Source organism: Phasianus colchicus, chromosome 16 (genome assembly GCF_987193195.1).
Source record: "Phasianus colchicus chromosome 16, bPhaCol1.hap1.1, whole genome shotgun sequence".
NCBI classification, from domain to species: domain Eukaryota; kingdom Metazoa; phylum Chordata; class Aves; order Galliformes; family Phasianidae; genus Phasianus; species Phasianus colchicus.
The window spans coordinates 2,862,693-2,890,021 of NC_143451.1; the positions used below are offsets into that span (position 1 = coordinate 2,862,693).

At 56.0% G+C, this 27,329-nt stretch overlaps 1 protein-coding gene across 2 annotated transcripts; it reads left to right on the forward strand.

The window, feature by feature from the left end:
* ABCA3 (ATP binding cassette subfamily A member 3) lies at positions 1 to 27,293 on the forward strand. 2 transcript variants are annotated; one of them, XM_031595375.2, is made up of 31 exons: positions 1 to 81; positions 4,367 to 4,459; positions 6,724 to 6,988; positions 8,786 to 8,913; positions 9,034 to 9,199; positions 10,274 to 10,533; positions 11,124 to 11,240; positions 11,800 to 11,920; positions 12,452 to 12,625; positions 13,305 to 13,486; positions 14,645 to 14,791; positions 15,388 to 15,517; positions 15,885 to 16,039; positions 16,354 to 16,509; positions 16,813 to 17,023; positions 17,320 to 17,470; positions 18,089 to 18,187; positions 18,807 to 18,999; positions 19,805 to 20,108; positions 20,393 to 20,666; positions 21,139 to 21,343; positions 21,441 to 21,660; positions 21,866 to 22,024; positions 22,605 to 22,777; positions 22,974 to 23,108; positions 23,228 to 23,422; positions 24,009 to 24,196; positions 24,298 to 24,468; positions 24,566 to 24,753; positions 24,837 to 24,910; positions 25,268 to 27,293. In XM_031595375.2, the coding sequence occupies exons 2-31, from the start codon at positions 4,406 to 4,408 to the stop codon at positions 25,397 to 25,399; spliced, it is 5,127 nt and encodes a 1,708-aa protein (XP_031451235.1). In that variant the 5' UTR covers positions 1 to 81; positions 4,367 to 4,405; the 3' UTR covers positions 25,400 to 27,293. The 2 variants fall into 2 exon arrangements, with proteins under 2 accessions (XP_031451235.1, XP_031451236.1); XM_031595376.2 differs by lacking the exon at positions 1 to 81 and adding an exon at positions 2,666 to 2,999.
* The last annotated feature ends 36 nt before the right edge of the window (positions 27,294 to 27,329 follow it).

Below are 27,329 nucleotides of genomic sequence, written 5' to 3' on the forward strand. Positions count from 1 at the left end.
GCGCGTGCGCGGGGCGGCGCCCGGGATGGCGGCGGGGCCGGCGGGGCGCTGAGGCCGGAGCCGCCCGCTCGGCGGGGGCCGGTGAGTGCGGGGCCGGGATGCGGGGAAGGGGCGCCGGGTCGAGGTCGGACCGAGCGGGCTCCGCGCCGCCGCGTCCGTTCCCGCAGCGCTCCGCGGCCCGGCTCCGGGCGGAGCTCGGCCTTCCGGGGAGGCGGCGCTCGGTACCGGGCGGCTCCCGGAGCCGCGTCCCGCATCGCCCGAACGCGGTCGGTCCGGCGGGGGGCCGAGCGGTGCGGGATCCGAGCGGGGGGTTCGGCCGTGCGAAGCTGCCGCGCCGCCCATCGCGCACCGCCGCCCGGCTGCGCTGCTCCGGCCGTGCGCTCCCAGCCCCGCGCCGTGGCCGCCCGCTGGCTCAGCGCTGCGTGGCTCAACGCGTCTCCTCCAGCCGTCGGGGCTGAGGCTGCCGCGGCCCTGCGCGGCTGTGCCGGGAGCCGCTCGGTGCTCCCCGCTGAGCCTCTCCCTTCCTGCATCGCCCCCGGCTCCGGGCAGACCTCGCTGGGGACGCGGCCGCTGCCCCCCGTCTTCCGTGGATGCTCCCTCCCCGAGCCGGGGGGAGGTTAAAAAAAGCCGCGTCTGCCATTTCCAGGCTGAGTTTCTATGGTGACGGTGCGTCGGAGGAGCAAAAATGCGGCGAGAGCTCTGAAATCACCAACGGCTGCGGGCACACGTGGGCTTTGTCCGGTGCTGCTGGCCGTGCCCTGCTGCAAGCACGGAGCTCAGGGAGCCGAGCTGTGCCTGTGTGCTCAGCATCCATCAGCACCCCGTGCAGAAAGGTTATTGGCAGAGGGAGGGAGATTATTTCCTGCTGTGGAGGCGGTTGATATACAAGGGGGAATGGTGTTAAACTGAGACAGGGGAGGTTTAGGTTGGATATTAGGAGGAAGTTTTTCACACACAGGGTGGTGATGCACTGGAACAGGTTGCCCAAGGAGGCTGTGGATGCCCCATCCCTGCAGGCATTCGAGGCCAGGCTGGATGTGGCTCTGAGCAGCCTGGGCTGCTGGTTGGGGACCCTGCACATAGCAGGGTGTTGGAACTGGGTGAGCATTGTGGTCCTTTGCAACCCAAGCCATGCTATGATTCTCACAGACGCTGGCTGTGTCCCCTTCCCAGGGTTGGAAGCAGATGATCTCCAGGATCCCTTCCAACCAAAGCTGTGCTGTGATCCTTTGGGCACTGTGCTCTAGGCCAGGGAGTGCCTTCTAAAGGAAGGCTTTCCCTTCAGGTTGATGTATTCTTAGGTTGAAAAATTCATTTCTGTGGATGCTCCAAACCCGGGATTCACACTCGTGTCTGTCAGAGGAGCTGCTGCTGTATCTGAGCTTCTTGCTTTTGTTCTGTGCTGAACAGAAGGTTCAGTGCAGGTTTTCTTGGGGCACTCATTAGGATGGAAAAATGGTTGGCCGTAATGAAGTTTGCTGATGTTGCACAGCGTTGGTGTTACTGAGAGCTGCCTGGTCCTTCCTGGGAGCCGTGATGCCCCCAGGAGGGATGCAGGTCATGGGCTGCAGCCCCTCATCACACTGCTGTGCCTCAGAAACAGAGCACGGAGGGTCTCAGTTCCCCCCAGTTGGCTCCCGGTGCCCTTCAGATAAGTGCAGGATGGAGGTTTCTGCTCCTTGGCTGTGCGTGGGGTGCAGCCACGTGCTTGGCTGCGTGGGTCAAGGACTGGAGAGGGCTGGGGGAGTCCCACGCTTTCCTGTGGCAGAGGGATCTTCTCCCAGGGTACCTTTGGACCAGGGGCCCGTGGGGATGAGATGGTGTGTAGGATGAAAAGTCCCCTCACTGTTCCTTCCCTATTGCTGCTGAGAAGGGGTGGTACCTAAGGTGCCTTTTGTGCTGCTGGAGCAGACCTCTTCTGCTTTTTCTTGCTTACTACACAGCACAGGACACACAAGCAAAGCTGCTGCTCACTGCTGTGGAAATCTTCTGCATCTCGTAAGGCTGGTGGGTTTTGCTCAGAGGTTGCACTTGGGCTTTGATTTGGGGATGGTAAGGAGTGTGGCAGGGCAGGAGGATGCTTCAGCAGGGTCAGGGACTGGATGTGGAGGGCGGGCTGGGCACATGGATGCTCACTGTGTTACCTGCACAGCTGCACGGGTCCCCGTGGCTGTTATCCCACCCAGCTGCTGAGCTGTGCTGTGACATGGATGGTGATAGGACAAGGGGGAATGGTTTTAAACTGAGACAGGGGAGGTTTAGGTTGGATTTTAGGAGGAATTTTTTCACCCAGAGGGTGGTGAGGCACTGGAACAGGTTGCCCAAGGAGGCTGTGGATGCCCCATCCCTGCAGGCATTCAAGGCCAGGCTGGATGTGGCTCTGGGGACCCTGCACATAGCATGGTGTTGGAACTGGGTGAGCATTGTGCTCCTTTTCAACCCAGGCCATTCTATGATATGATTCTATGACACGCAGGCATCCCTCGCTGGCTGCAGCCAGACCTCCGCGGGTCTCACAGATCAGCCCGTGCTTTGGCACGGCTGGAGCCGAGCGCATCGCCCGGCAATGGGAGGTGACGATCTGCGCCCCAGCGCTGCCCTCCTCCTCCTCCTCCTCCTCCTCATCCATAGGGCCGTGCCTGCAGCCTGCCTCTCCTCCCTCCCTCTCCTGCTCAGCTGACTGGTGATGGGGCTGCAGGACTGGGAGGGACCTCTCCCTCCTCCTGTGGGCAGGGCTGGCTCAGCCGTGGCACCGCGGAGGGTTCGCTCCCTCTGCCCGGCACCTGCAGGCCTGGTGGCAGCGCTGGCCTTGTGTTTGCAAGCCGTGCTTTTGTGCAGCATCTGCTGAAAGCGACCTGCCTGCTTGGCTGCCTCTGCTCACGCAGTGCTGCGAGCTCTGAGCATGGGCTGCTGCACGGGGCTGGCGGGGCCTGGGGGGAGCTGACATCGTGCTGACAGAGCTGGAAATGTGCTGCTGAGCATCTCCTGTGCTGTGTCTGGTAGGTGGTGTGTGTGTGTGTGTGTGTGTGTGTGTGTGTGTGCGTGCGCAGCACGGCTGCGGGATGCTGCTGTGGGAAGGGGATTTGCTGCTCTCAGCCCACAGCTGCACACTGACGGGATTTGGCTCGAGAGTTTCTTGCCCTCAGCTTTGTGGTTCGTGTTTCTTTGTCCCAGTTGCTGCATGTGATGAGTTGAAGGGAATTCAGCTGCCTGACACAAAGACCTGTGGGTTGAGGGCTCTGCAGCAGATGATTGGTGTATTGCACAGTCCAGGTTCGTGAGCAGGGCTGTGCTTCCTCCTCTGTCCTGCAGCACGAGGTCACTGCTGCTGGGCAGGAGCACTTCCTTGGGAAGCCCCTCGGGGCTGGCTGAGGGCTGCAGGTTCCTCCAGAGAAGGGAAGGGCTGGGGTGCAGCACCGCAGGGCACAGACCTTTTCTCACCCTTGCCTCTCACTTGGAATGAGGGTTTGTTTGGGAAAAGCTGGCATTGCACAACCAACACTTGAGAAGCCTTCGCAATGCAGGAAGCAGAGGCGCAGCCTGAAATCTTAACCAGCCCCACATTAATGGGCTATAAGAGGTTTCATGGCCTTCGTCAGGGCAGGTGTTGCGTTTCTGTGCTCCCCCTCTGTAACAAACACGTCTCCCTGCCTGTGGCTGGGTAAAGGACCCCTACAGGGGCTGCAGCTGCCTGATGTGAGTCCCAAGGTTACGCAGCATCTTCCCTGCAATCCCCAGCAGTGAGTGGAAGTGCTGGGGCAAAGCTATGGGGCAGGAGGTGCTTGCTGTCTCCTGCTGCACCCACTGCAGTGTCACAGTCTGTTGGTGGCTGCAGTGTCCCATGTGTGTCTGGGCTCTGTGAGCACAACATCTCAGTGCTCACAGATTGCGTTTCCAAGCAGCAGCTCCCTCGCTGCATATCTTTCTGCTCAGGGTCCTGTGGACCAGGACTGGGCAGCACCAGAAACCACGGCGCCTCTGGCTCTTGAGGGCTCCTGATGACCCTTAGAGAGGGAACAGTGGAGTTATTTTCCACTCTTGTGGGGCTGAGCCAGCTGTTACGACATCAGGCTGGGAATGGGGACAGCCACCCTCTGCCTGGCTGCTGGGGCCTGGGATGTTCCTGGATGCACTCAGGTGGCTGCTTTGCTCGTGCCATCACTGGGGGTTTCGTGTTGTGGCTCCTGCCTTGCTGCAGGGGTGCAGGTGAGTGGGCAGAGAGAGATCTGTGGGGCTCAGCATCCTCTGCCCCACCCTCCCCAAGCAGTGATCCTGGGGCTGAGCAGCTTGCCAGGCTGTGGGGCCTCTTGATAGGGAGGCAGCTCGAGTCTGCAGCACGCCGGTCACTGCTCTCTTCTCTCCACAGAGTCCTGCAGAGCGGCGGCGGTCCCCGTCCGATGGGAGGATGGTTGTTCTCAGGCAGTTTGGGCTGCTTCTTTGGAAGAACTACATCCTGCAGGTAGGCTGGCACGGCGCACTCAGGCACCTGGGCACCACCACATGTCACTCAGCAGAGGTTGCAGAGCATCATCCTGGTTCCTGTGCTTGCATGTCAGGGAGGGATAAGCAGGCGTTGCTGCTCTGTCCCCATCCCCTCCCATCCACACTTCGCCATTGTCCTCACTTTTATTGGGTGCAGCTTCACTTCCTACAGGCAGGACAACCCACATGCTGTCCTATATGACAGTGGCTTTCTGAGCTGTCTCACAAACCCTCTGACATCCTCTGGAGGTGGTGATTGCTGTAAACCTACTGTGACCTGGTTGGTTTTTCTCGATTAGTTTGTGCTGTGCTCAGAAGCAGCTTTTAGGGATGCGTGGGCTGCTTTAAACCATGCTATCCTGGCATCAACTCCCATCCCAGCTTTGTGGATGGCAGCTGGCTGTAGTAAGGGGCTTAGGGAGCTTAGGGCTCACTGCCCAGGTGCTGGCCTCCCCCGGTGGCATGAAGGGATGCAGACTCCTGGATGCTCAACTTTGGCAGAAGATGTGATCCTGGTGAAGGCATAGAGCTCCACAGCTGTGCCGTGAAGCTGGGTGCTTGGCCCAGGGATGAGGACACACCTTGCTCAGAGCTGGCAGGGGTATGATTATGGATGAGTGTCCCCATTGCCTCTGAAACACAGAATCACAGAATGGCCAGGGTTGGAAGGGACCTCAAGGATCATGAAACTCCAACCCCCTGCCACACGCAGGGCCACCAACCTCCTCATTTAATGCTAGACCAGGCTGCCCAGGGCCCCATCCAACCTGGCCTTGAACACTTCCAGGGATGGATGGGGCATCCACAGCCTCTCTGGGCAGCTGTTCCACTACCTCACCACTCTCTCTATAAAGAATTTCCCACTGACATCCAACCTCAGTCTCCCCTCCTTCAACTTAAAACCATTTCCCCTCGTCCTGCTGTTATCTACCCTTTCAAAGAGTTGGTTCCCCTCCCCTCTGTAGGCTCCCTGAGTGACTTGTGCAGTAGCACCAGGCTATGCTGGTAAACGTTTGCTGGCTGCTGAGTTCACAGAGTCAGGCAACTGTGCTGGAGGCAGTCCAAGGGGCTATTAGGCAGTTAATTCGGTTGTAAATCAGCAGAAGGCAGCTGGTTTGCAAGAGCTGCATTATAAAACCATCAGACATTTGCAGTGTTCACTTTTATGAGCGTGGCCTTTGGAACACTCCTTTTCCCTGCCAGCCCTGCTGTGGTGCTGGGGCTGACCCTGTGCTCCTACTTGGGGCTGTGCCCCTCTCACTGGTGTGGTGCCCAGTGTCACTGATCCCCTTGGGACCGTAGCCCAGCAGGAGGTGCTGACTGAGGAGCTGAATGCCCAGCTTGCTCATTGTTTTCCTCCCACCTGAAAAATAAAACCTTTCTCCACTCTGTAGAGAGCCTGTGAGGTTCTGACCTAATGTGCAGTGCCAGTCAGGGCTTGGTGTTTGCAGATCTGAAGGAGCTGCTTTGGAGTGGAGGCAGGGAGGAGAGGCAGCATGCTGCAGAGGTGGCCAAGTTGGGAAGATAACCTCTTTGGTGCTGCTTGTGCCCCTCGTGCCCATCTTGTCCCAGCTGTGGCAGACAGAGGCTGCGGTGCCCCTTGCTGCTGTCTGAGCAGGAGCACTTGGAGCTTGGCGTTGCTGCTTCAGCCAGCACACACAGTGCCAGGTTCCCAGTGAGGCTCGCTGGCCTTGGGCACGTGTGGAGAAACCTCAGGAGCTGTAGCTGCAGTGGTTGAGGTTGGGTGAGGTATATTACCTGGGATGCTGGCAGTTCATGCTGCAGGAGGAAGCACAGGGGGTGCAGCTCCACCCAGTGTCCCATTTCCCCTCCGCTGTTTGGGCCAGCTGGGGTCTGCTGCCCATTTGGGGGCACAGTATGGCAGCCACCTCCATCCCCCACGGGGCTGAGCTCCCAAAGTGCTGCACTGCTGTCTGCCAGCAGCCATAGAAAAGCCCACTTAAAATGCTATTTGACACATGGGCTGAGCAATATAGCAGATAGTGGAAAGCTTGCGGTGTCTGGGAGGCAGCCCCTGTGGGGGCTGGGGGCCAAAGAGTGGGGCACAGCCATAGAATCACAGAGTAGTTGGGTTAGAAGGGAGCTGTTGTGGACTGGCTGCCCCCCACTGAGCTTCAGATTCAAGAAGCGCTGTGAGGTGCACGTTGATTTTGGGGATCCCCTTTCCCTTCTTCCAATGTTGACATTTATTTCCACCCCTCCCTCCCGGCTTTCCCTCAGAAACGTCAGATTTTGGTCACCATCATAGAAATCTGCCTGCCGCTGCTGTTTGCTGCCATCCTGATCGCACTGAGGCACAGGGTGCACTCCGTCAGCCACCCCAATGCCACCATCTACCCGTCCTTGCCTGTGGATGACCTGCCAGGCTTCTTCTACCGCCGACACCCCGGCAACCCCTGGGAGCTGGCGTACGTCCCCTCCAACAGCAGCGCCGTGCAGAGCATCGCCAGAGCTGTGGAGAGAGCTTTGCCCATCAGCATCCGAGGTGAGCAGAGCCGTGCGGAGATGCTCAGGGGATGCCGATGCTTTTGGTGTCTGAGTGCCAGGGCGGCAGCAGCACTCTGAGGGCTGAGCTGCCAGCTGGGCTGAGGTACCCAAAACAGAGCTGTGCCCAGGAGCCTGGTCTTACAGGGAGCATCTGGGTAAAGGAAAATGAGGTTTGGAAAAAAGAGCGTCCAAACGGGACTCGTTAATGCCTCATCAATCAGTCTTCCACCCTGGGAATGGGTGGGTTGGCTGGAAATTCTCTAATGAATTTTTATGTGGGTACATCAGAAGGCTGCAGAATGGTTGAGTTGGAAGGGCCCCCCCAGCCCTGCCGTGGGCTGTGCCCCCCAGCTCAGCTGCCCAAGGCCCAGCTGTGGCCATGGGCACCTCCAGGGATGGGCACCCACAGCTCTGGGCAGCAGTGCCAGCACCTCACTGCCCTCTGAGTGAAGGATTTCCTCCTCGCATCTCACCTAAGTCTTCCCTCTTTTAGTTTAAAATTATTTCCCTCTGTCCTATCGCAGTCTGCTGGTGGTACAGATGCTCTTTTCCAAGGATGCATCAGTTTTGTCAAAATGTCAAGGCAACAGTTTTATTTTTGTTTCACGAAAACTACGGCTCTGATTTTTGTCACATCTTGTTACAGTTTCTATCTAGAAAATTATGGCCTTAAAATAGTTGATAGTAGCTGTCACTTCCTCACAATGGAGCGTTTGGAAATTTTCTTGCCCAGAACATTTTAGCACTTCTTGTTTCAAACTGAAGATAATGTGAAAGGAAATCCAGCACCAGGCTGTGGGATGTGGTCAACACACCTGAGGGATGGGATGCCAGCCAGAGAGACCCAGACAGGCTGAGCAGTGAGCTCAGGTGAACCTCATGAGGTTCAATTATCCAATTGCAATATCTGAACCTGGACTGAGGCAGCCCTCACTACCAATACAAGCTGGGGGATGAAAGGATTGAACACAGCCCTGCTGAGAAAGTCCTGGGGTATTGGTGGGTAGCAGCTGGACAGGAGGCAGCAGTGTGCCCTCACAGCCTGGACAGCCAAGTGCATCCTGGGCTGCATCCAGAGCATTGTGGCCAGCAGAGCAAGGGAGGGGATCTGCCCCTCTGCTCTGTGCTGTGAGACCTCTGTGCTGTGAGCACCGCATCCAGATGTGGAGTCCTCAGTACAGGAGAGACAAAAAAGCCCCAGAAATGATGCAAGGGATGGAACACCTCTCCTAGGGGATAGGCTGAGAGCTGGGGATGTGCAGATGGAGAAGAGAAGGCTGTGAGGGCTGAGAGCCCCCTGTCAGTATCTAAAGGGGAGCTACAGGAAAGAAAGGGACAGACTCTTTATCAGGGTGTGTGGTGATAGAATAAGAGGATATGGTTTCAAGCTTAAAGAGGGGAGATCTAGGTTGGATATAAGGAAGAGGTCTTTTGCAGTGAGGGTGGTGGTGGATGGTGACAGGTTGCCCCATGATGTGGTTGATGCCCCCCCATCCCTGGATACCTTCAGGGCCAGGCTGGATCAGGACCTGGGCAACCTGATCCAGCTGTGGTGTCCCTGTGCATTGCAGGGAGTTGGACTTGATAGCATTTAAAGTCCCTTCCAGCTCTAAGGACTCTGGTTCTGCCCCTGGGGATGGCAGGGCTGCGTCCCGCACGGATTCCCCACCTCTCACATCTGGGACATTCCAGCCCTGCCTGGCGCGCATCCCTCCTGCCCAGCATCACAGCTGGGAGCACAGCACTGCTTTGCTGTGCCCACGCACCCCCTGCTCACAGCTTTCCTGCCCCACAGCCCAGGGCTTCGCCTCGGAGCGAGAGTTTGAGGATTACGTCCGACGGGACAACCGCTCTGGCAGCGTGCTGGCTGCTGTCATCTTCAAACACCACTTCAGCCACAGCACAGAGCCGCTGCCCCTCCAGGTGAGCAGTGCAGGGTCGGGGTGCTCTGCGTGCAGCCCTCCCAGCAGCCGCTCCGGGGACGTAACCCAGGTTTGTGGCTTTGTGGTCAGCCTGACGCGGCCGTCGCTGTTCTCCTGGCAGGTGGACTATGAGCTGCGCTTCAAGTACAGCCCCAGGAATGCACCACGGAGTGAGCAGACGGGGCTGAACCCCAACCTGGACCGGGACTGGCACACCAGCTACCTCTTCCCACTCTTCCAGCTGCCTGGGCCACGCGAGGCCAAGTTTGCGGATGGCGGAACGCCGGGTAGGGCAGTCGGGAGGCATTGGGATGGTGCTCTTCTCTCTGTTTGAATGCTTGTTGAGTGGTAAAAGTCCAGACTATCTAGGATTTCTCATGCTATTTAAAGACTTGAGCTCTGTGGTTTGGGCACGGTCTTTTAACGAAAGCCAAACCTCAGGCTGAGCAGGAGGCAGCAGTGCCTTGCAGGAACTGGCACTGGTTCCAGGCAAGCCCAGCTCTCAATTCTGGGAGCTTCCTCTATGGCTGCAAAAGGGGATATTTCCCCCAGTTTGCCGCCTGGTTCCACAGTGACATCAAGGAAAGGATTGAGAGAGCAGGCAGGTTCACTCATCAGTGTGAATAGACTTGAGAGCAATGGGACCATATCTCCTAGTTCAAATATTTTGCAGGGTGGGGTGACCAGAAGCTGAGGTCAATTCCCTCATTACAATGTTTGTTTAGCAAATTAACTAATAAAAAACATTGTTAGTGATTATGTATTCTCACCTTTTCCTTATCTGTTCAGTTCATTATAAGCAACCACCTCTTATAATGCTCATCTGAGACTTTCTAAACAGAATCTGAGCTTTATTTTAAGTGGCAGAAATCCCAAATAAAAGCAGAGCAGTTAAAAAAAAACAAAAAATCTTTCACTGCTTTCTAATGCACAAAACATTTAAGCCAAATGTGTCAGTAATGTGCTATATTCCCCCTCACCACAATACATCCCAAAAAAGGACCCCGTGTGAGCTCAGCTCAGTGGCTGTGTTGGTGACTGATGATGACCAAGAATCTCTTAGGAAAACAAAAGCACGCATGCAGAAAGGTTGCAGTTTATGTTGAGGTTTCCTGCCCCCTGCCTTTAAATGATGATCACTAAAGATTTCAATTGCTCTGGAATGATGATGCCACGATAACCGTGTTGATTTTGCTTTTCTTACATTTTCTTACATTTCTTACAAGCTCTTGTAACATTTCCTGCTCCTCTTCCCCAGAAGTCCCTCCCGTGACAGCTGCCTCTCTTCCAAAGGGGCTGTGCTGTTCTCTGCTTCCCAGGAACACGTGCCTGTTTGTATTCCCTGTCTTGCTGCCTTGCAGGTTACATCCGGGAGGGCTTCCTGGCGGTGCAGCATGCCGTGGATCGGGCCATCATGCAGTATCACACCAACAGCTCTGCCACCAGCCTGCTGGAGAACATCACCGTGGTGGTGCAGCGCTTCCCCTACCCGTCCTATGTCAACGACCTCTTCGTCCTCGCCATCCAGAACCAGCTCCCACTGCTGCTCATGCTCAGCTTCACCTACACCTCGCTCAACATCGTCCGTGCCGTCGTGCACGAGAAGGAGAAGAAGCTGAAGGTAATGTTGGGGCTGCACTCCTCCTGTGGCGCGATCAGCCGGGGACCAGCAGCTCTCACTGCTGTTGCTGCAGGTACTTTGCACACTGAGCTGCTCACCCCTTAAATGAGCCAGGCAACGACAGAATCCCTGCGGGCTTTGGAGCCAGCGCATGGAGGTGGGCAGGCACGCTGGCAGTGGGTTAGCAAAGCCCTGGAGGAATGTTGCTAATCCTGCTGCCAGGAGCGGTTGGCCAGACTGCAGGCTGAAGGGCAGCTTGGCAAGGAGCAGCTCTGGCCAGAGCAGGAGTTCAGCATGTGGGAAGCAGGGCTTTGGCCTTTTAAAATTAGAAAGCCATGTTTTTGTGCTGTGTACGTGTTTATGCATGTGTGTATTTGGGCAGCAGGGAGCTCAGTTGATGCAGTGGTCATTGCAGCTGGGTCGGGCTGCCCTGCCCTCTCTGCTGCCAGCCCTTCCTCCTGCTGCTTTGGGTTCAGCTCAGCCCCTGAGTACCACTCCAATGAGAGTCCCCACCTCCCCTTGCTTTGCCTGCATCCCCCTGCCTGGGAATTGTGAGCGCAGCCATGGGTGACAGTGTGACCTCCTTGCAGGAATACATGCACATGATGGGCCTCAGCAACTGGTTGCACTGGAGCGCCTGGTTCCTCATGTTCTTCCTCTTCCTGCTGGTGTCTGTGTTCTTTGTCACCGTGCTCTTCTGTGTCAAGGTGAGTGTGTTTCCTCAGGCCAGAAGCTCTGTGCTGGTGGGGCACGAGGGCAGCAGGGCTCCTTTGTCACAGGTTGGTCTGTACCAATGACTCAGGCCTCATATGTGTGCCTCAGAGCCTGGAGCTGTTGGGTGGACAGAGCCTGAGCACTGCAGAGGGTACCTGAGAGCTCGTTTCAGTCACTCTCAACTTCAAGGGGGTGAATTGACAATCCCTGCACCCAAAGCTGCTTTTGCCAGCAGTTCCTCCCCCAGGAGGAGCAGACGTGTCCCACTGCTGAGCACTGCATGCTCAGGGGACTTGGGCTGCCCCTGCTGTGCACTCGTGGCACAAGAAGCACGAGGTGGCTGTCCAGGTGCAGAGCACAGTGTCCTCATAGACCCTGCACAGGGACAGCCCTTATTTCCTCCCTCTGGACTGTTCTGTGAGGGTCTGGGTTTTCCTACCTGCCTCTACATCTGTCTTTAACCACAGAGACCATCAGGCCTGGGATGTCCCTGTGTGCCTGCAGCCATGGCCAGCTTTGCCTGCTGCAGAGGTAACTGCTTTTTCTCTCCAGGTGAGTGAACAAGGAGCTGTGCTCACTAGCAGTGACCCCACGCTGGTGTTCACCTTCCTCGCCATCTTCTCCATCTCCTCCATCTCCTTCAACTTCATGGTGAGCACCTTCTTCTCCAGAGGTGAGTCCTGCCTGCCTCCTTGCAGGGCTGGGTCTGCCAACCATGCCATCCCCAGGAGCTGTGCTATAAAACTGTGGATTAATTTGGGTGTGGGGAATACTGGGAGGTCAATGGTGCATCCAAAGCAGGGCCAGCTCCAGAGCTGCTTGAGATGGCTGCATGTGGAATAACTTGCCTTGACTGCAGAGCGGGGGTCCTGTCTTTTTTTTTTTTTTTGGCCGCATTTTCCACACAATGCTTTGGGAGATGTGTGTACTGTCACTTCTCAAACCACATCAGCTCATGCGTTGGGGCCTCATTCACCTGCTGTGACCCCAAGGTGTGCTGGGTTGGGCTGGGCTGAGCGCCTCCTCCACTGCTGACTGTGTGGGGTTGGTACTTCAGTCTCGCTGTGGGGCTGGGGCGAGTCATCATCCCCCTGTAACCACAGCTCCTACAAAAGCTTGGATCTCCAAGGGTGGCAAGCTGGTGAGAAATACTCAGCAGCACCAATGTGTGGTTGATGTTTCCCCTCCTGCTCTTCTCTCACAGCAAATGTTGCAGCTGCTGCTGGAGGCTTCCTGTACTTCTTCTCCTACATCCCCTACTTCTTCATCTCGCCTCGCTATGACCTGATGTCCCACAGCCAGAAGCTGGCATCCTGCCTCATCTCCAACGTGGCCATGGCCATGGGAGCACAGCTCATAGGCATGTTTGAAGGAAAAGGTGAGCACAGGAGCCTCTCTTCCAGGGTCGGTCTGGATGGGCAGTGTGAGGGGCAGAAGGAAGTTTGGCAGAGACAGAGCAATAGCAGGAGAGGCAATTGCTGAGTGCTCTGCAACTCTTAGCAGCACCAGGGCTCTGCCCCTCTGAACCCATGTGTCTGACAGTCATGGAGTGGAGCCTGGGCTATTGCCAGTCGCTTTGATGGCAAAGCTAATTTTCTTCTAAGGGATGCTAATTAATTGCATTTCCTCCTTTCCAATGTTCGTGTCAGCTTTTTCTTTTGTTGTTGTTTTTCTTTAATTTGTATGTCAATAAGAATTTGCTGTTTGCTCCAACAGAGGCAGTGTTTTTGCAGAGCAGTGTCACTGAAAGGAGCCTGCAGGGATGGAGGGGCAGTGACTGCAGATGAGATGGTTTCTCCCAGGGCAATTGCAGGGAGGGTGATGAAAGATGTGCAAGGGATGGAGTGGGAACCTTGAGATTTTAATACGCTTCTGCTCCTTTTTTTTCTCTACATGTATGAGATGGATACTGTGGGGCCAGTGTGTGCCTTTCATTGAGTGAGTTAGAGCAGGCAGTGCTGTCTTACGTCCTTAGGAATGCACTCTGCTCTGCTCCATCCTCTTGGGGATGAACGAGCTCCCCCAGCAGAGGTGAGCAGCATCCTGTGTCCCTGCAGGGACTGGCATCCAGTGGAGGGACCTCATGAAACCTGTCAGCGTGGATGACAACTTCACCTTGGCACAAGTCCTGGGGATGCTGCTCCTGGATTCAGTGCTCTATGGCCTGGTGGCCTGGTATGTGGAGGCTGTCTTCCCAGGGGAGTACGGCGTGCCTCAGCCCTGGTATTTCTTCCTGACGGTAAGCACTGCTTACACACCCCTCCCAGCAGGGCTTATGGCATGGTTTGTGATGTTCCCTGCTTTTTGCCTATGCAGCAGGTCAGACTGAAGTGTAACAGTGGCACTATCAGCTTCCAAAATTCGAGGTGCTTGCTATGTGTCCTCATTAAAGAATGATCTAGTCAGCTTTTTTGACTGTGAAGTACATCTTGCAGGTCTTCTTGGCTTTAAGTCTTTGTCCCGACACTTCTTCACACGTATGGTGTTACTAACATTGTCTCCATGCCCCCAACATGAGAGAAAAGCATTAGCTTCTTCACCCAGCATTAGAGAGAAGCCTGGGGTGGGAGTCAGCAAGTGGTCACTTGGGACTGAGCAGTGAGGTCTGGCTGGATCTGCCCCAAGCCATCACTGGCAGCCACAGGGGTGGGATATGGCTGTAGGTTGTCACCCATCAGCTGTGCTGCTGTCACTGCCAGCCCGGTGCCATCACCAGGTCTGATGTGTCATTCTCAGCCTGTCACTGCTGTGTGACAGAGTCCCCTGAGCCGCAGTAACAGCAACACTTCTGATTGTATAAGCATTGGGAGGCTTTTCCTCCTTCCCTCTAAATTCCTTATTGCACCATGGTTTCGACTCCCTTTTTGTAGAATTGTGCAGAGCTCTTGGTGAAGCAGGAATGCAGCTGTCTGCCCAAAGCCCCCATGGGCTGGAAGTCAGTCCTACCGTGATGCAGCTCAGTGCTGCCCTGTGCTGGGCACATCGGTGTGTTGCCCTCAGATGCTTGGCTTTCATTCTTAGAAAGCCAGGTCCAAAAGGGTGAAACTGCAGCGCTGGACTCTAGCCCATTTCTATTACAGGATGCAAGGTTTTTTGGAATGGTTATTTGTTGCATTTGCTCCTCAGGCTCTTGTGGGCGGGATGCTTCTCCCTGAGCAATTTTATTTCTTGCTGCCACATTGACCTTTCCTGTGGAAATGAAGACAGGGAAAAGTCACAGGGAGAGGCAGCCAGGGGGTGGCAGCAGGGCAGGAGGGGAGCAGCTCTGCCCTCTGGTTACTCTGCCTGCACTGCCCAGCACCTAATGAAGAGCAGCCTTGCAGGGGGGCACCTGCATGGGAGAGCCCAGGGAATGGGTTGGTGTGGGCCTGAAGGTCTTTCTGTCTTCTCCTGTCAGCCCTCATACTGGTGTGGGCAACCCAGGACTGTCATTGGAAAAGAGAAGGAGGAGGAGGAGGACCCTGAGAAAGCCCTGAAGAGCCAATACATCGAGGAGGAGCCTGCTGACCTCGTGTCAGGGATCAAAATCAAGCACCTTTCCAAGGTATTACCTTCACAGTGCAAGCACAGGTGTTAGTCCTGTGCCCCCCAGTGCTATCTCTGCATTAGAGCAATTCTTGGCCACATAGCTTCTGCAAGGAGCACAACTCAGGTCTTTTTCCTGCTACAGTTTTTCAAGCAGCCTCACAGCACCCTGGGCTTGCAGCATGCCTTGATCCTCGCTCTGGAACACTGTGGGCACGCTGCAGCCTCACCCTGCAGTGCTGGAGCATGGTGGTCCAGAAAGAGCAGTCCCAGGCTGGTGTGTGCTCACCCACACAGCAGTACTGCCCATTGCATCCTGTCGCTTGTTCTCTGAATGCTGCCACCTGCAGGGAGCTTACCCATCGTTTGCTGCTCTCTGTTCCTCAGGCCCTGCCGTGTGGCTGGGGACCTTTCCCAGAGCTAGCATCTTTTAGCTGTGGGCTGAAGTTTGGTACCCACAAGTAGGTGATGTCTGCACTGAGCCTGCTGGACACTGCTGTCTGGTGCCAACCCCAGTGATTATCATGGCCTTGCACTGCCTGCAGGTGCAGAGGGAGCAGATCTGACAGCACTCACTGTGAATACAGCATCAGCTCGTTAATGTGATCTCCACAGGTTTTCAAAGTGGGAAACAAGACAAAAGAGGCAGTGAAGGACTTGACGGTTAACATGTATGAAGGGCAGATCACTGTCCTGCTGGGACACAACGGTGCTGGGAAGACCACTACTCTGTCCATGCTCACAGGTAGGAGCTGTGTCCTGCTGTGAGGCTGGCATGTGGCAGGGGCAGCTGCTGGGGTTCTGCAGGCAGGGCTGATGGTGTTACTGGGGGAGCAGAACTGTGCCTCATCTCTTAGACAGGGGAGGGGTTTTGTTCTTCCCTGCTGCACCCTGGGCTCGCTGAGAAGTCAGATGGGATGGTGGAGTTACGATGGGGATGGTTGGGAGCTGTGTTGCTGCCTGGAGAGATGGAGGGAGCTGAGGGATCATCCCCAGGGTGACACGGGGACAGAGCCTGTGCAGGTCACAGGCAGTCTGATACCTCTGTGTCCTGGCTGACTGCTGCAGCCTGGCTGGCAGAGCAGCACAAGCTCACGGGTCGCTCCTCCCAGGTCTGTACTCCCCAACGAGTGGGCAGGCGTACATCAACGGCTATGAGATCTCACAGGACATGGTTCTGATCCGCCGGAGCCTGGGGCTGTGTCCGCAGCACGACGTGCTCTTCGACAACATGACAGTGGAGGAGCACCTCCACTTCTATGCAGGGGTGAGCCCAGTGCTGGGGGCGCTGCCTGGCAGTGCGTGCAAAGCTGGCGCTGGGGTGGGTGGGTGGCATGGGGCTCACTGAGTGGCACCACACACTGCTCACGGGTCTGTCATCACGCAGGCTGGGGGTGATGCCCAGAGGGTGGGCAGAGGCCATCTTTGTACTGCCTTGCCTTTCTGTCTGGATGCAGGAGGGTGTGTGGAGTGGGGGCTGTGGTTGGATTCAGCAGCCAGTGGCTGAGGAGGTGGGAAGGGACTTTGCTGGAGATGCTTGCCACTGTGAGTGTACTTAACCTCCTTCCCCTCGTGTGGCAGCTGAAGGGATACCCAGCCTCCAAGTGTCCCGAGGAGATCAACCACATCCTGCGGATCCTCAACCTGGAGGACAAGCGGCGCTCGCTGACCAAGGCGCTCTCTGGAGGCATGAAGCGCAAGCTGTCCATTGGCATCGCCCTCATCGGGGACTCCAAGGCAAGCAGCTGTTGTGGGAGAATCCTTCTCTTGGGGCCAGTGTGGGCTGTTGTCTCTGAGGTTGTCCCTTGCTGTTGTGGCCTAGTGAAGATGCAGTGGCAGGAAGGAGGAGGCAAGAGCACTACCACGAAAGGGGGCAGCTCTGAGCCCTATTCCCCAGAGCAGCTGTGCTGCTTGGATACTCCCCCAGACAAGACCATTGTGTTCACATCGGGAGCTCAGGGCTTCTGGGTCCAGGGTTACCCCTCTCTGGCACTGCTGTGCCTCTCTGCAATGTGCTCATTGCTCATCTCCAATGTGCAGGTGGTGATGCTGGATGAGCCAACGTCGGGGATGGATCCAGCTTCTCGCAGGGCCACCTGGGACCTCCTCCAGCAGCAGAGGAGCAACCGCACCATCCTGCTGACCACACACTTCATGGATGAGGCTGACTTGCTGGGGGACCGCATAGCTATCATGGCCAAGGGCGAGCTGCAGTGCTGTGGCTCCTCCCTCTTCCTCAAACGTAAATATGGTAAGGAAAGAGCAGGCAGGTTGTGCTAGAGTGTTCCTGCGCTCCCCTTCATGCCGTTATGCCTGTTTGGAGGCTGAAACCCACACTCACTCCTCACAGCCACATAGCTAGTTGCTCAGAGCTGGCTGCTGCTGCAAAAGGCTTTGCTTTGTGCTTGCCTTCAGCCCTTCTCACTGGCCCATGCAAAGCCAGCAAGGCCCTGTGGTGCTCAGCAGCCCCTCTGTGCTCCAGCACCGCAGAGCCATGGCTGGCCCAGGCTGTGCTGTGACTTACACTCCTTTCCCCCCTCTTCCCAGGGGCAGGGTACCACATGGTGATGGTGAAGGAGCCATACTGTAACCTGGGGGAGATCTCCCGCCTCATCTGTCAGTACGTGCCCAATGCCACCATGGAGAGCAATGCTGGGGCAGAGCTGTCCTTCATCCTGCCCAAAGAGAGCACTCACAGGTAACAGCATCATCTGCCCTCCCTCTGTGCATGGAGATCCCCCTGTGCACAATGAGGCCCAGCTGCTATAATCATGAGCTAGCTGGGAATGGGAGCTGTTCTCCACATCTTGGAAGGTGCAGGGGGCATGTGAGAGTAACAGCTGCAGTGCTGATTCTGGAAAAGTGACTTCGGTTCCTCCTTTCACTGCAGTCCTCTCTTGAACGTGCTGGTGTGCTGCTGTCTTGCCAGCACGCCTGCCATGCAGTGACTGCACATGGTGAGGTGTGGGAGGCTGGAGCAATGAACCTCTGGACAGGGTAGTGTAATAAGAATGGCTGAGGCTACCCATGCAAAAGAAGCAGCAGAAAATGGAGCCTGAAATTTGCTCCTGGGGGGAGGATGGGGCTCAATGCTGCAGAAGCAGCACCCAGAGCATCGTAAGATCTCTCATCTCCTCTGACTAGGCTGAAATCCAGGGGCCTGGGGATACAGGATGCCACGTTGTGCAGCTTTGTCTGCTGTGCATTAAGCCATCATTCTGGTGTCTCCAGGCTGGGGAGCTCTGCCTGGTGGGGTTGGACTTATGCCAGCAGAAAGGGCGAGCAGCAAAACCTGACACCTCATTTGTCCTTGCAGGTTTGAGGCCCTATTCACAGAGCTGGAGCTGAAGCGGGAGGAGCTGGGCATTGCCAGCTATGGGGCCTCAGTCACCACCATGGAGGAAGTTTTCCTAAGGTGGGGGGGCTGGCAGGGCTGGATGGCAGCAGGGACCTGGGCTGTGGTCCATCTGGTGGGAGGAGCAGTGTGCATGTGGGGAGGAGCTGGGTCCTCCATCTCAGGGTCAGTCCTTGGAAGCAGGTGCTCAGGGTGCTTTCAGGGCTGGCAGCACAACCCGTGTGCTTATATCATTTTCTGTGAGAGCTTTCATGAGGAGTACGGGCCTGGGATCAGGGCAGTGTGTGGGCTGGGCTGGGGTCTGTGACTGGAAACATGAAGTCCAGATGCGAGTGTGAAGTCCCACTAAGCTCCTCTTCTGTTTTTTCCCTGCAAAAGCTAACATGAGTTTTGATTATATTAAAAGAACGAAATCCAAACCACAGTTGCAACTGTGGAAAAAACTTCATGCAGGCAGCACCCTCCTCCCATAAGCCCTTTACAAAGTTCTATGTCTCAATGCCCAGACTGGGGGAAAAACAGCTGCTTGGGGGAGAGAAGGAAGGTTTGAAGACTCAACCTGGTACAAACTGCACTTGAGCTGTATGTGCACGTGTGGGTTTTGTCTCTTGAGGTTAGTTTCTCCACCTTGATCTTCTCTAGGTTGATGTCTCACCATCTGTTCTCCATCCTGGCACAGGGTTGGGAAGCTGGTGGACTCCAGCATGGACATCCAGGCCATCCAGCTGCCTGCTCTGCAATACCAGCACGAACGGCGCTCCAACGACTGGGCCATGGATGACTCCAGCAGCCTGAGTGGGATGACAGACATGACAGATGACAGCGGGGCACTCATCACAGAGGACTGCTCCAGCATCAAGCTCAACACTGGGGTGAGTGTCAGTGCCACAGGGATGGCACCTCTGGGACCTCTGCACTGGTTTTACTGCACAGAGCCTGCCTGTGGTCAGTCTGACCCTGTGTAATTTGGAAGTTGTGAATGTGGAAGTGAACTCTAGTGCAAGTGAAAGCTTCAGAGCACATTGTTTCAGAATTTGCTTGGGGTTGGTTGCCTGGGTGAGTCTCTGCTATCCTTTTTATGTGAATTCTTCACTGTAGAGATGCCTTGTTTTGAAGATAGCCAGATGATTCCTGCTCATTTATCACCTGTTATTGCTAAATCCCTTGGCAGCAGGGAGATGAGAAAAACAACCTTCCTTCTCTCGCTGGGCTTTTCATGGCCTGCTGCCTCACGCCTGTGATAAGTTGCCTCGTCCTTCTCAAGGGCATATCTGCAAAAGAGAGAAGGATGTTTGTGGTTTAAAAGGCAAAGAAGGTGCTTGCTTGCATGGGCTGGGTGTCTCAGCCTGGCTGCTTTGGCATGTTGCTGTGCTGCACCGACCCCATTTGTGAACCTCCAGTGCTGAGCTTCGAGCAGAGGTAAAGGTCCTGTCCACCTTAGCCCCCAAAGTGTCTGCTTCCCATTGGGAAGCTGTGGATGTTGGGCAGCTGACCTGCACTGAATCAAGCAACTGTCCTCACTGCTTTGCTGCGAGCAGGCAGTGGGGCAAGCTGGTGGACTGATGGAAGAGGAGAGGACAGGGAAAGGGCTTTGGGCTCATGCCCTCCAGGAGCCACGCAGGACGATGGCTGCCCGTGGTGGCAGGACAGGCACTGACCTGGCTTCTCCCCTCCCAGTTCTACCTGTGCTGCCAGCAGTTCTATGCCATGTTCATGAAGCGAGCCATGTACAGCTGGCGCAACTGGAAGATGGTGGCAGCGCAGTTCCTCGTGCCTCTCATCTTCACTGCCTTCGCCCTCATCGTGGCCAAGACCTTCCCTGGGCCCAGGGACTCCTCCATGCTGAGGCTGACTCTGGAGCCCTACGGCCAGACCATCGTGCCTTTCTCCGTCCCCACCGCCTCAGGGCTGGCGCAGAAGCTGGCGGAGCAGTACGTGGAGCTGCTGGATGCCCAGCACCAGTCACCACTGGAGGTGCCAGGTGAGGCTTTGCAGAGCACCTGGGTGATGCTCAAGTGGGGGTTTTTCCTGCCAGGACTGGGTCCCGTCTGGCATATCCTATGGTATCATCTCCTGCACAGGGGGGTACCGCAGTTGGCTCCTGCCCTTTTCCCAGTGGGCAGAGCTGTGTTCTCTGTAGCACTGTGTTTGTGGCCATCATTAGGGCAGGGTGGGCCACCAGGATTGGTGTTGCTCGGGTTTTCCCCAGCCTCAATCACCTGCCGTTGCCTGGAGTCCCCTTGTAACAGCAGTGGTGTTCTACAGGTGGCCTGGAGGAGTACCTCATCTCAAGAGCATCTGAGGAGGGGGGGGCCTTCAATGAGCACTACATCGCTGCTGCCTCCTTCGAAGGAGTTGGCAACCACACGGTGGTCACTGCACTGTTCAACAACCAGGCCTACCACTCCCCAGCCACCGCCCTCATGTTGGCTGACAACGCTGTCTTCAGGGTGCTGATGGGCCCCAACGCCTCCATCACAGTCACCAACTACCCTCAGCCCCGCAACATCACTGAGAAGGCCAAGGATCAGCTCATGGAGTAAGTCTGTTTGCCTGGTGCTTGAGTTCCTGCTAGGGCTCACAGCGTGCATTTGGCACACATTGACTTGGTTGTGCTGGTGGAAGACTCAGACAAGTTTCTCAGACCTCAGCGTGGCTGTGATTGCGCTCTGGAGGTCAGGATAGCAAAGCTGTGTGGCTGACTGACCTGCCTTAAGCCTGGCAGCCCATAGCTCAACACACACATCTCAGTGGTTGAGGGTTCCCTTTTAGAAGCTCACAGCCCATGGCTGGGGACCCTTTCCCTGCAGGGCTCAGAGCTGTGTGGCTGTGCATCCCATGAAGCCCTGCAGCCAGGGCTGGGCCTCATGTCTTCCAGAAGGATGATGTGAGGGACCTGGCAGTGGCAGGGTGGTGTGCTGGGGCAGTGCAGGTGTGTTGTCCCTCATGTAGCCTCACGGTTGGTCTGTCACACTGTTGCTGTTCTAACCTCTGCTGCTGCTCCCCTGCAGAGGCCAGACCGGGTTTGCCATCGCCATCAACCTGCTGTACGGCATGGCCTCACTCGCCAGCACCTTTGCTCTCCTGCTGGTCAGTGAGCGGGCCATCAAGGCCAAGCACGTCCAGTTTGTCAGCGGTGTCTATGTGGTCAACTTCTGGCTGTCAGCCCTGCTCTGGGACATCATCAACTTCCTCATTCCATGCGCTCTGATGCTGGTAAGTCACCTCTGACAGCCTCATCCCTCCTGTCACAGGGGTGGCATCATTTGCTCTCGAGACAAACGTGCTCTCTCCTCACGTTGCTGCACCCCAGGTGATATTCCAAGCCTTTGATGTGCAAGCCTTCACCCAAGACAGCCACCTTGTCGATGTGATGTTGATTTTCCTCCTTTATGGCTGGGCCATCATCCCCCTTATGTACCTCCTCAGCTTCTTCTTCTCGGTGGCGGCCACAGCCTACACCCGTCTCACCATCTTCAACATCCTCTCGGGCACAGCCACCTTCCTTGCTGTCACCATCATGAGCATCCCAGGTGGGTCAGTGCCCTCCCTGCCCAGCCTGCACCCTGACACAGCCCCTGAGAGGACTCTGTCACACTTAGGTCCTGGGGCTGTCCCATGCACTAGAAAAACCTAAACAGCCCCTTCTCACCAATTAAGCATGACAAAATGTGTTGGTTCTCTTTCTGAGATATATCACGGTCTTTCTCTAAATTCAATCTGTTGATCCTCTTGCAGAGTTGGGCTTGGTGGACCTCTCCAGAACTCTGGATAAAATCTTTCTCACCTTACCCAATTATTGCTTGGGTCAGTGCATCAGTGACTTCTACCAGAACTATGAGTTCATTCAGTTTTGCACCTCTTCTGTTGAAGCCATCTTCATATGCAAGGCATTCAGTGAGTCCCCGCATCGCCTGCCCCTGCTGCCCATCCCTCCTCCTCTGCAGCCACGCTGGGCTCCCTGTGGGGTGGGCGGGGGGCTGGGAGTGTTGGAAGGGCTGGTGTGGGGCCAGCTGGGCTGGGGGGTTTGGCATTCCCTACCAGTGCCTGGGGAGGAGATGCTCACCTGAATAGGTGGCTGTGGTGTCACGGGGCCTTTAACCCAGCCTGGGCAGTAATTCCAGGTGACATTTTAAAGCAGAAGAAGCATTTGATAGTGACAGAGCAATCTAGTTAAGGAATCTTTTTTTTTTTTTTTTTACTACTGATTTGGAGGAAAATGTAAAATAAGGAAGGTTTCATAGAGTGCCAAGGAAACCCAGTCATGGTCCTGATAGATCTCCTATCTCCTCTGTGTGCCTCCACTGAGTATCTTCTTGGGGTCAGGAGCTGAATCCTCTAGGGAGAAGTGCTAGAAAGAGCTGTGGGCAGGGATCCCAGTGTGGGCTGGGGTGGAGCTGAGGCTGGCAGAACTCCCAGCTTTCTCTGAAACTTTTCTCCCTGGAGTGGAGATTGATTTGACTTTGTTCCAACCCAGATATCAGCTATCAGGTGAACTACTTTTCCTGGGAGTCGCCTGGGATTGGGCGATACCTGACCTCCTTGACCATCCAGGGTTTCTCCTTCCTCTTCCTCCTCTTCCTCATTGAAACAAACCTTCTCTGGAGACTGAAAACTTTGGTCTGTGGCATCTGCAGGCGGCGGAAATGGGTGAGCTGAAGCTTGTGGGAGGTAGCAATGTTGGGCAGGTCCTGTGGGGCGTGTGGGAGGGCAGAGAGATGGGATATCCCCATCAAGAGAGGGCTGATGGAGCAAATGGTCCCTGCCTGAGCTGAGAGTGCCTGTCTGGACGAAGCTGCTGATCCCACAGCAGCAAGGTGACAGTGGTTTTCCACCCTGTGTTTAGGTGGCACTGCTGAACAGTGTGTCTGTGTTGCCCGAGGACCGGGATGTGGCAGATGAGAGGAAGAAGGTTTTGGAGTCACCACCAGAGCTGCTGTCATCACTGAGCAGCCCTCTGGTCATCAAGGAGCTCACTAAGGTGAGGAGCACGTGGCCCTTCTGCAGCACTGTGCTGTGAGCACAGCCTACTGGCCTTGCTGTGCCCTCAGATGCCTTGCATGTGATGTGACCAGCATGCTCACACCTTGCCATCTCCAGGTCTATGACAGCCGGGAATCCCTGCTGGCAGTGGACAGGATCTCTTTGGCAGTCAGCAAAGGGGAATGCTTTGGGCTTCTTGGCTTCAATGGAGCAGGCAAAACCACCACATTCAAGATGCTGACGGGTGATGAGAGCATCACGTCGGGGGATGCCTTTGTGGATGGCCACAGCATTCTGGCCAACATCAAGAAGGTACTGAGGGCTGCAGGGGCAGCGTTGTGTCCTACGTCTGCCTGGGCTGGGCCCCTTGTGAGTACCCCCAGGGAGGGCACAGCTGCAGGTGCCAGGGGCGATGTGGTGCACCAGGGATGTGGTGTTCTGATCTGGCCCAGCTTTTCCTGTTGATCTGGTCACTTGAAAGAAGTCCTGTGGAGAAGAGACTAGCAGATATGAAACAAAGGGAAACCTCACAAACCTTGTGGGGGTGGCAAAGGCTTTGTTAAAACTGTTTGGCTTTCTAAATGGACATGTGGAAAATGTGATCTAGTGCTCACAGTCAGATGATGGTATCCCTACAAGCAAGTGAGATTTCCAGACCCCTGACAGCTCTCTCTGCTGAAAATTGCCCACTCCCTTTGGCAAGACCAGAGATGAGTCACAAACTGAACCACCCCGAGCATGGATCAGGGTTTTGATTCAATCCCTGGATGCATGCATCTCTGTCAGCCCTAAGCACCCTGTGATATTGAGCCCTTAGCAAAGCTCCATGGCTACCAGTGAGCCTCTCCCAGTGCAGAGCTGCAGCTGAGCCAGCCCTTTGGCTTCTTCCTGCTCCCAGGTGCAGCAGCGGATCGGCTACTGCCCTCAGTTTGATGCCCTGCTGGAGCACATGACGGGCCGTGAGACGCTCAGCATGTACGCCCGGCTGCGGGGCATCCCTGAGCGCTACATCGGCAGCTGCGTGGAGAACATGCTGAGGGGGCTGCTGCTGGAGCCCCACGCCGACAAGCTAGTCAGGACCTACAGGTGAGAGGAGGCTCCAGGGAGTGAAAGCTCCCCCCCCCCAACTGGGGGATTCTGCCGTGCCTGGCTTTCCCGTGCTCAGTGCTCCCCTCTCTCCCCCACAGTGGTGGTAACAAGCGGAAGCTGAGTGCTGGCATCGCCCTTATTGGTGGCCCCCCCGTTATCTTCCTGGATGAGCCCTCCACTGGTATGGACCCCGTGGCCCGGCGTCTGCTCTGGGACGCAGTGACTCGGACACGGGAGTGTGGCAAATCCATCATCTTCACCTCCCACAGGTGAGTGTCCCAGCAGCGCCCGGCCCCAGAGCTGGTGAGTCGGAGCTGGGGGTCCTGCTGCCCCCACCCCGCTGAGCAATTCCCTCCCATCCCACAGCATGGAGGAGTGCGAGGCGCTGTGCACGCGGCTGGCCATCATGGTGAACGGGCAGTTCAAGTGTCTGGGCAGCCCCCAGCACCTGAAGAGCAAGTTTGGCAGCGGCTACACTTTGCTGGCCAAAACGCGGACTGATGAGGAGGGCGAGCTGCAGGCCTTCAAGGCCTTCGTGGAGAAGACTTTCCCAGGTACCCTGAGCTGCTAGGCAGGGTGTGTACGTGAGCTTCCCCCATTTCCCAGCTCACAGCCTCTCTCTGCTGGTCTCTCGCAGGCAGTGTCCTGAAGCACGAGCACCAGGGCATGGTGCATTACCACTTGACCAACAAGAACCTCAGCTGGGCGCAGGTAAGGGATGCTGGAGCACCTCTGATAGAGAAGGGAGGGGAGGAGGGGGAGTGGCCACTTCCCTTAGCATGTGCACATCCCAAAGGCTCAGTGGTGATGGAAGGGCTGTGTTTGCTTGTTGCATCCTTCCCAACCCCTATCTCCCTCCTGAGAAGCACAGTGCTGGTTCTGAGTGGGCACAGAGCCACCTGAGCCTGCAGGGTCTGAGCCTGGCTGTTCCATGCTGGACCCCAGCCCAGGGGATGTGTGGTTCTGAATGGAGTTGGACACCCTGCCCTGTGGTCTCCATGGGGAAAGCTTGGCTCCCATGCTGTGGGTACCTGACAGTAACTGATGCTGCTCTGCCATTCCCTGCAGGTCTTTGGGGCCTTGGAGAAAGCCAAAGAGAAGTATCGCTTAGAAGACTATTCGGTTAGCCAGATATCCCTGGAGCAAGTCTTCATGAGCTTCACTCGCTTCCAACACTACACAGAGGACAGAGGGAAATGAGCAAAAGCCCTTCACGTCCTCCTTCACGGACTGGCCCCGCCGCCTATACATAGTATATATAGAGACAGTAATTTATATATCAGCGTGTGTCTTAAATAATGTATAAATGTAAGAAAATTTTCACTGGGGAGGGGGGAGAGGATGGAGCCGTACCTCCTGCTATTGGGAGCACAGGGCTGCGTGTGCATCGGCTGCCAGCGCACACATGTCAATGAGTGTGTGTGTCTGACACTTCCACCCGCGTTTGTCCCCATCTGTGGCAAAAAAACAAAGCCCTCAAAAGCAGGGGAAGGGGTGGCTGGGTGCTGGTGGGTGCTGCAGGCTGCGCCGGAGCCTCAGGTCCCTGTGTCCCCCCACCCTGCCCCTCGTCACGCACAGTGAGAAGCGGCTCTGTGGTCTCCACGCGCACGTCGAGTTGTGTTCTGTGAGGTGGTTTGCTTGTGGTTTATCAGGGTGCTGTCCAATAGCTTAGATCCAGAATGTTTGCTGGGTTCATGGGGATGCACTGTGCCAGGGGGAGGGGATGCAAAACCCCCATCCCAGCCTTAATGGCACGGAGATGCAAGAAGGGAAGCTGGCACAAGCAGCGTATGCTGATTGTTCCCTTGACACCAAAACCCCCAGTGCCACCGTGCCTGGCTGTGTGACAAAAGGGAACCTGAAGAGCTCCTCTTGCCTCCGCTGCTCAAAAGTAGGGGCAGAGGGAGCCTGACACAGCCCCACTGTGCTGGGAGAGGCTGTGCTAATGGAGCAGGGCCTGGCAGTGATGAATCACAGCCCGGGGCTCCGTGTGTGGGCAGCAGTGTTTGGAGGTGCAGCCTGCTGGCTCGGCACTGCATCCATTATAGCTTTAAGCAACAGCACTGCCCTGCAGCGTGTTCTGCAGCACTGCAGCACAGCCCGTGCCCACGTTGCTCCCTGTCCCCCCACCCCACGCTGCCCTGGCTGTGCACAGTGCCCAGAGGCAGCACCCAGGATTTATTTTCAATGTCTCCCAGCGTTTGCGTTGCTTTTCTGTTTGTTTGTTTTCTGTACATTCTGGTTGATTCTCATCTGTCTCTAACTGGTCCCTGTGTCACCTGCGGGCAGTTCCCTCCAGCTGCTCCGTGATCAATGCAGAGCTATTTGCACTATAGTACTACACACAATTGCACATACTAAATGAATTAATATTTATGGCAGGGGGTGCTGATTCCCTCCCTGTGATTGCATTGTCGGGTTGGGGTGTCCTTTGGGTTGGGTTTTTGTTCTCTTCCTGTAACTGAATCATCCTTTCCTGTTCCATATTTTTTTTTTTTCCCTCTGCCTAATGTTGTTTAAAAATAATGATGGTGCATCATGTTACTAAGAGTTTCCCCGGATCTTCAGGAGGTGTGTGGTTATTAGCAAGCAGCCAGCAGGGAAGCACGGCCCATGGGAGCCCCTGGGACAAGAACTGTGTGTGCTGCAAGCATCCCTGTGCTGTGGGGGGGGGTGATGTGGGAGAGCAGTGCAAGGAAAGCAACGCTGCTTTCTCTTGGGTCCACCAGGAAGGCTGGGGTCCTCTGTACAGGGCAAGGGCAGGATGCAGCAGGGCTGCTGGGGCTTTGCCTTGCACAGGGGCAGCAGGGGGAAAGCAGGAGCAGGGGGGTTGTGTGGGCTTATGGGAGGTACTGCCAGGCATCTGGGTACCAATCCTCCATCCTGGCAGCCCGGTGTCTCTCTTTGCTGTAGCACCAGCCTGCACTGGGACTTGCTGCACGGGGGCACGGTCAGCATGCAGCACTGCTGTTGTGGTCCCAATCCTGCCCCTCCTGCAGCACCATCTGGAAAGCCTGGGAAAGGGTTGTGGCTGCTGTGCCAGGCTGCCGTACGGTTGTTCCCACCACAAGAATAAAGCTTTCCTTTTTTTCCAGCGGGTGTTTTCTGGCCTCCTTCACATTCAGCGAGC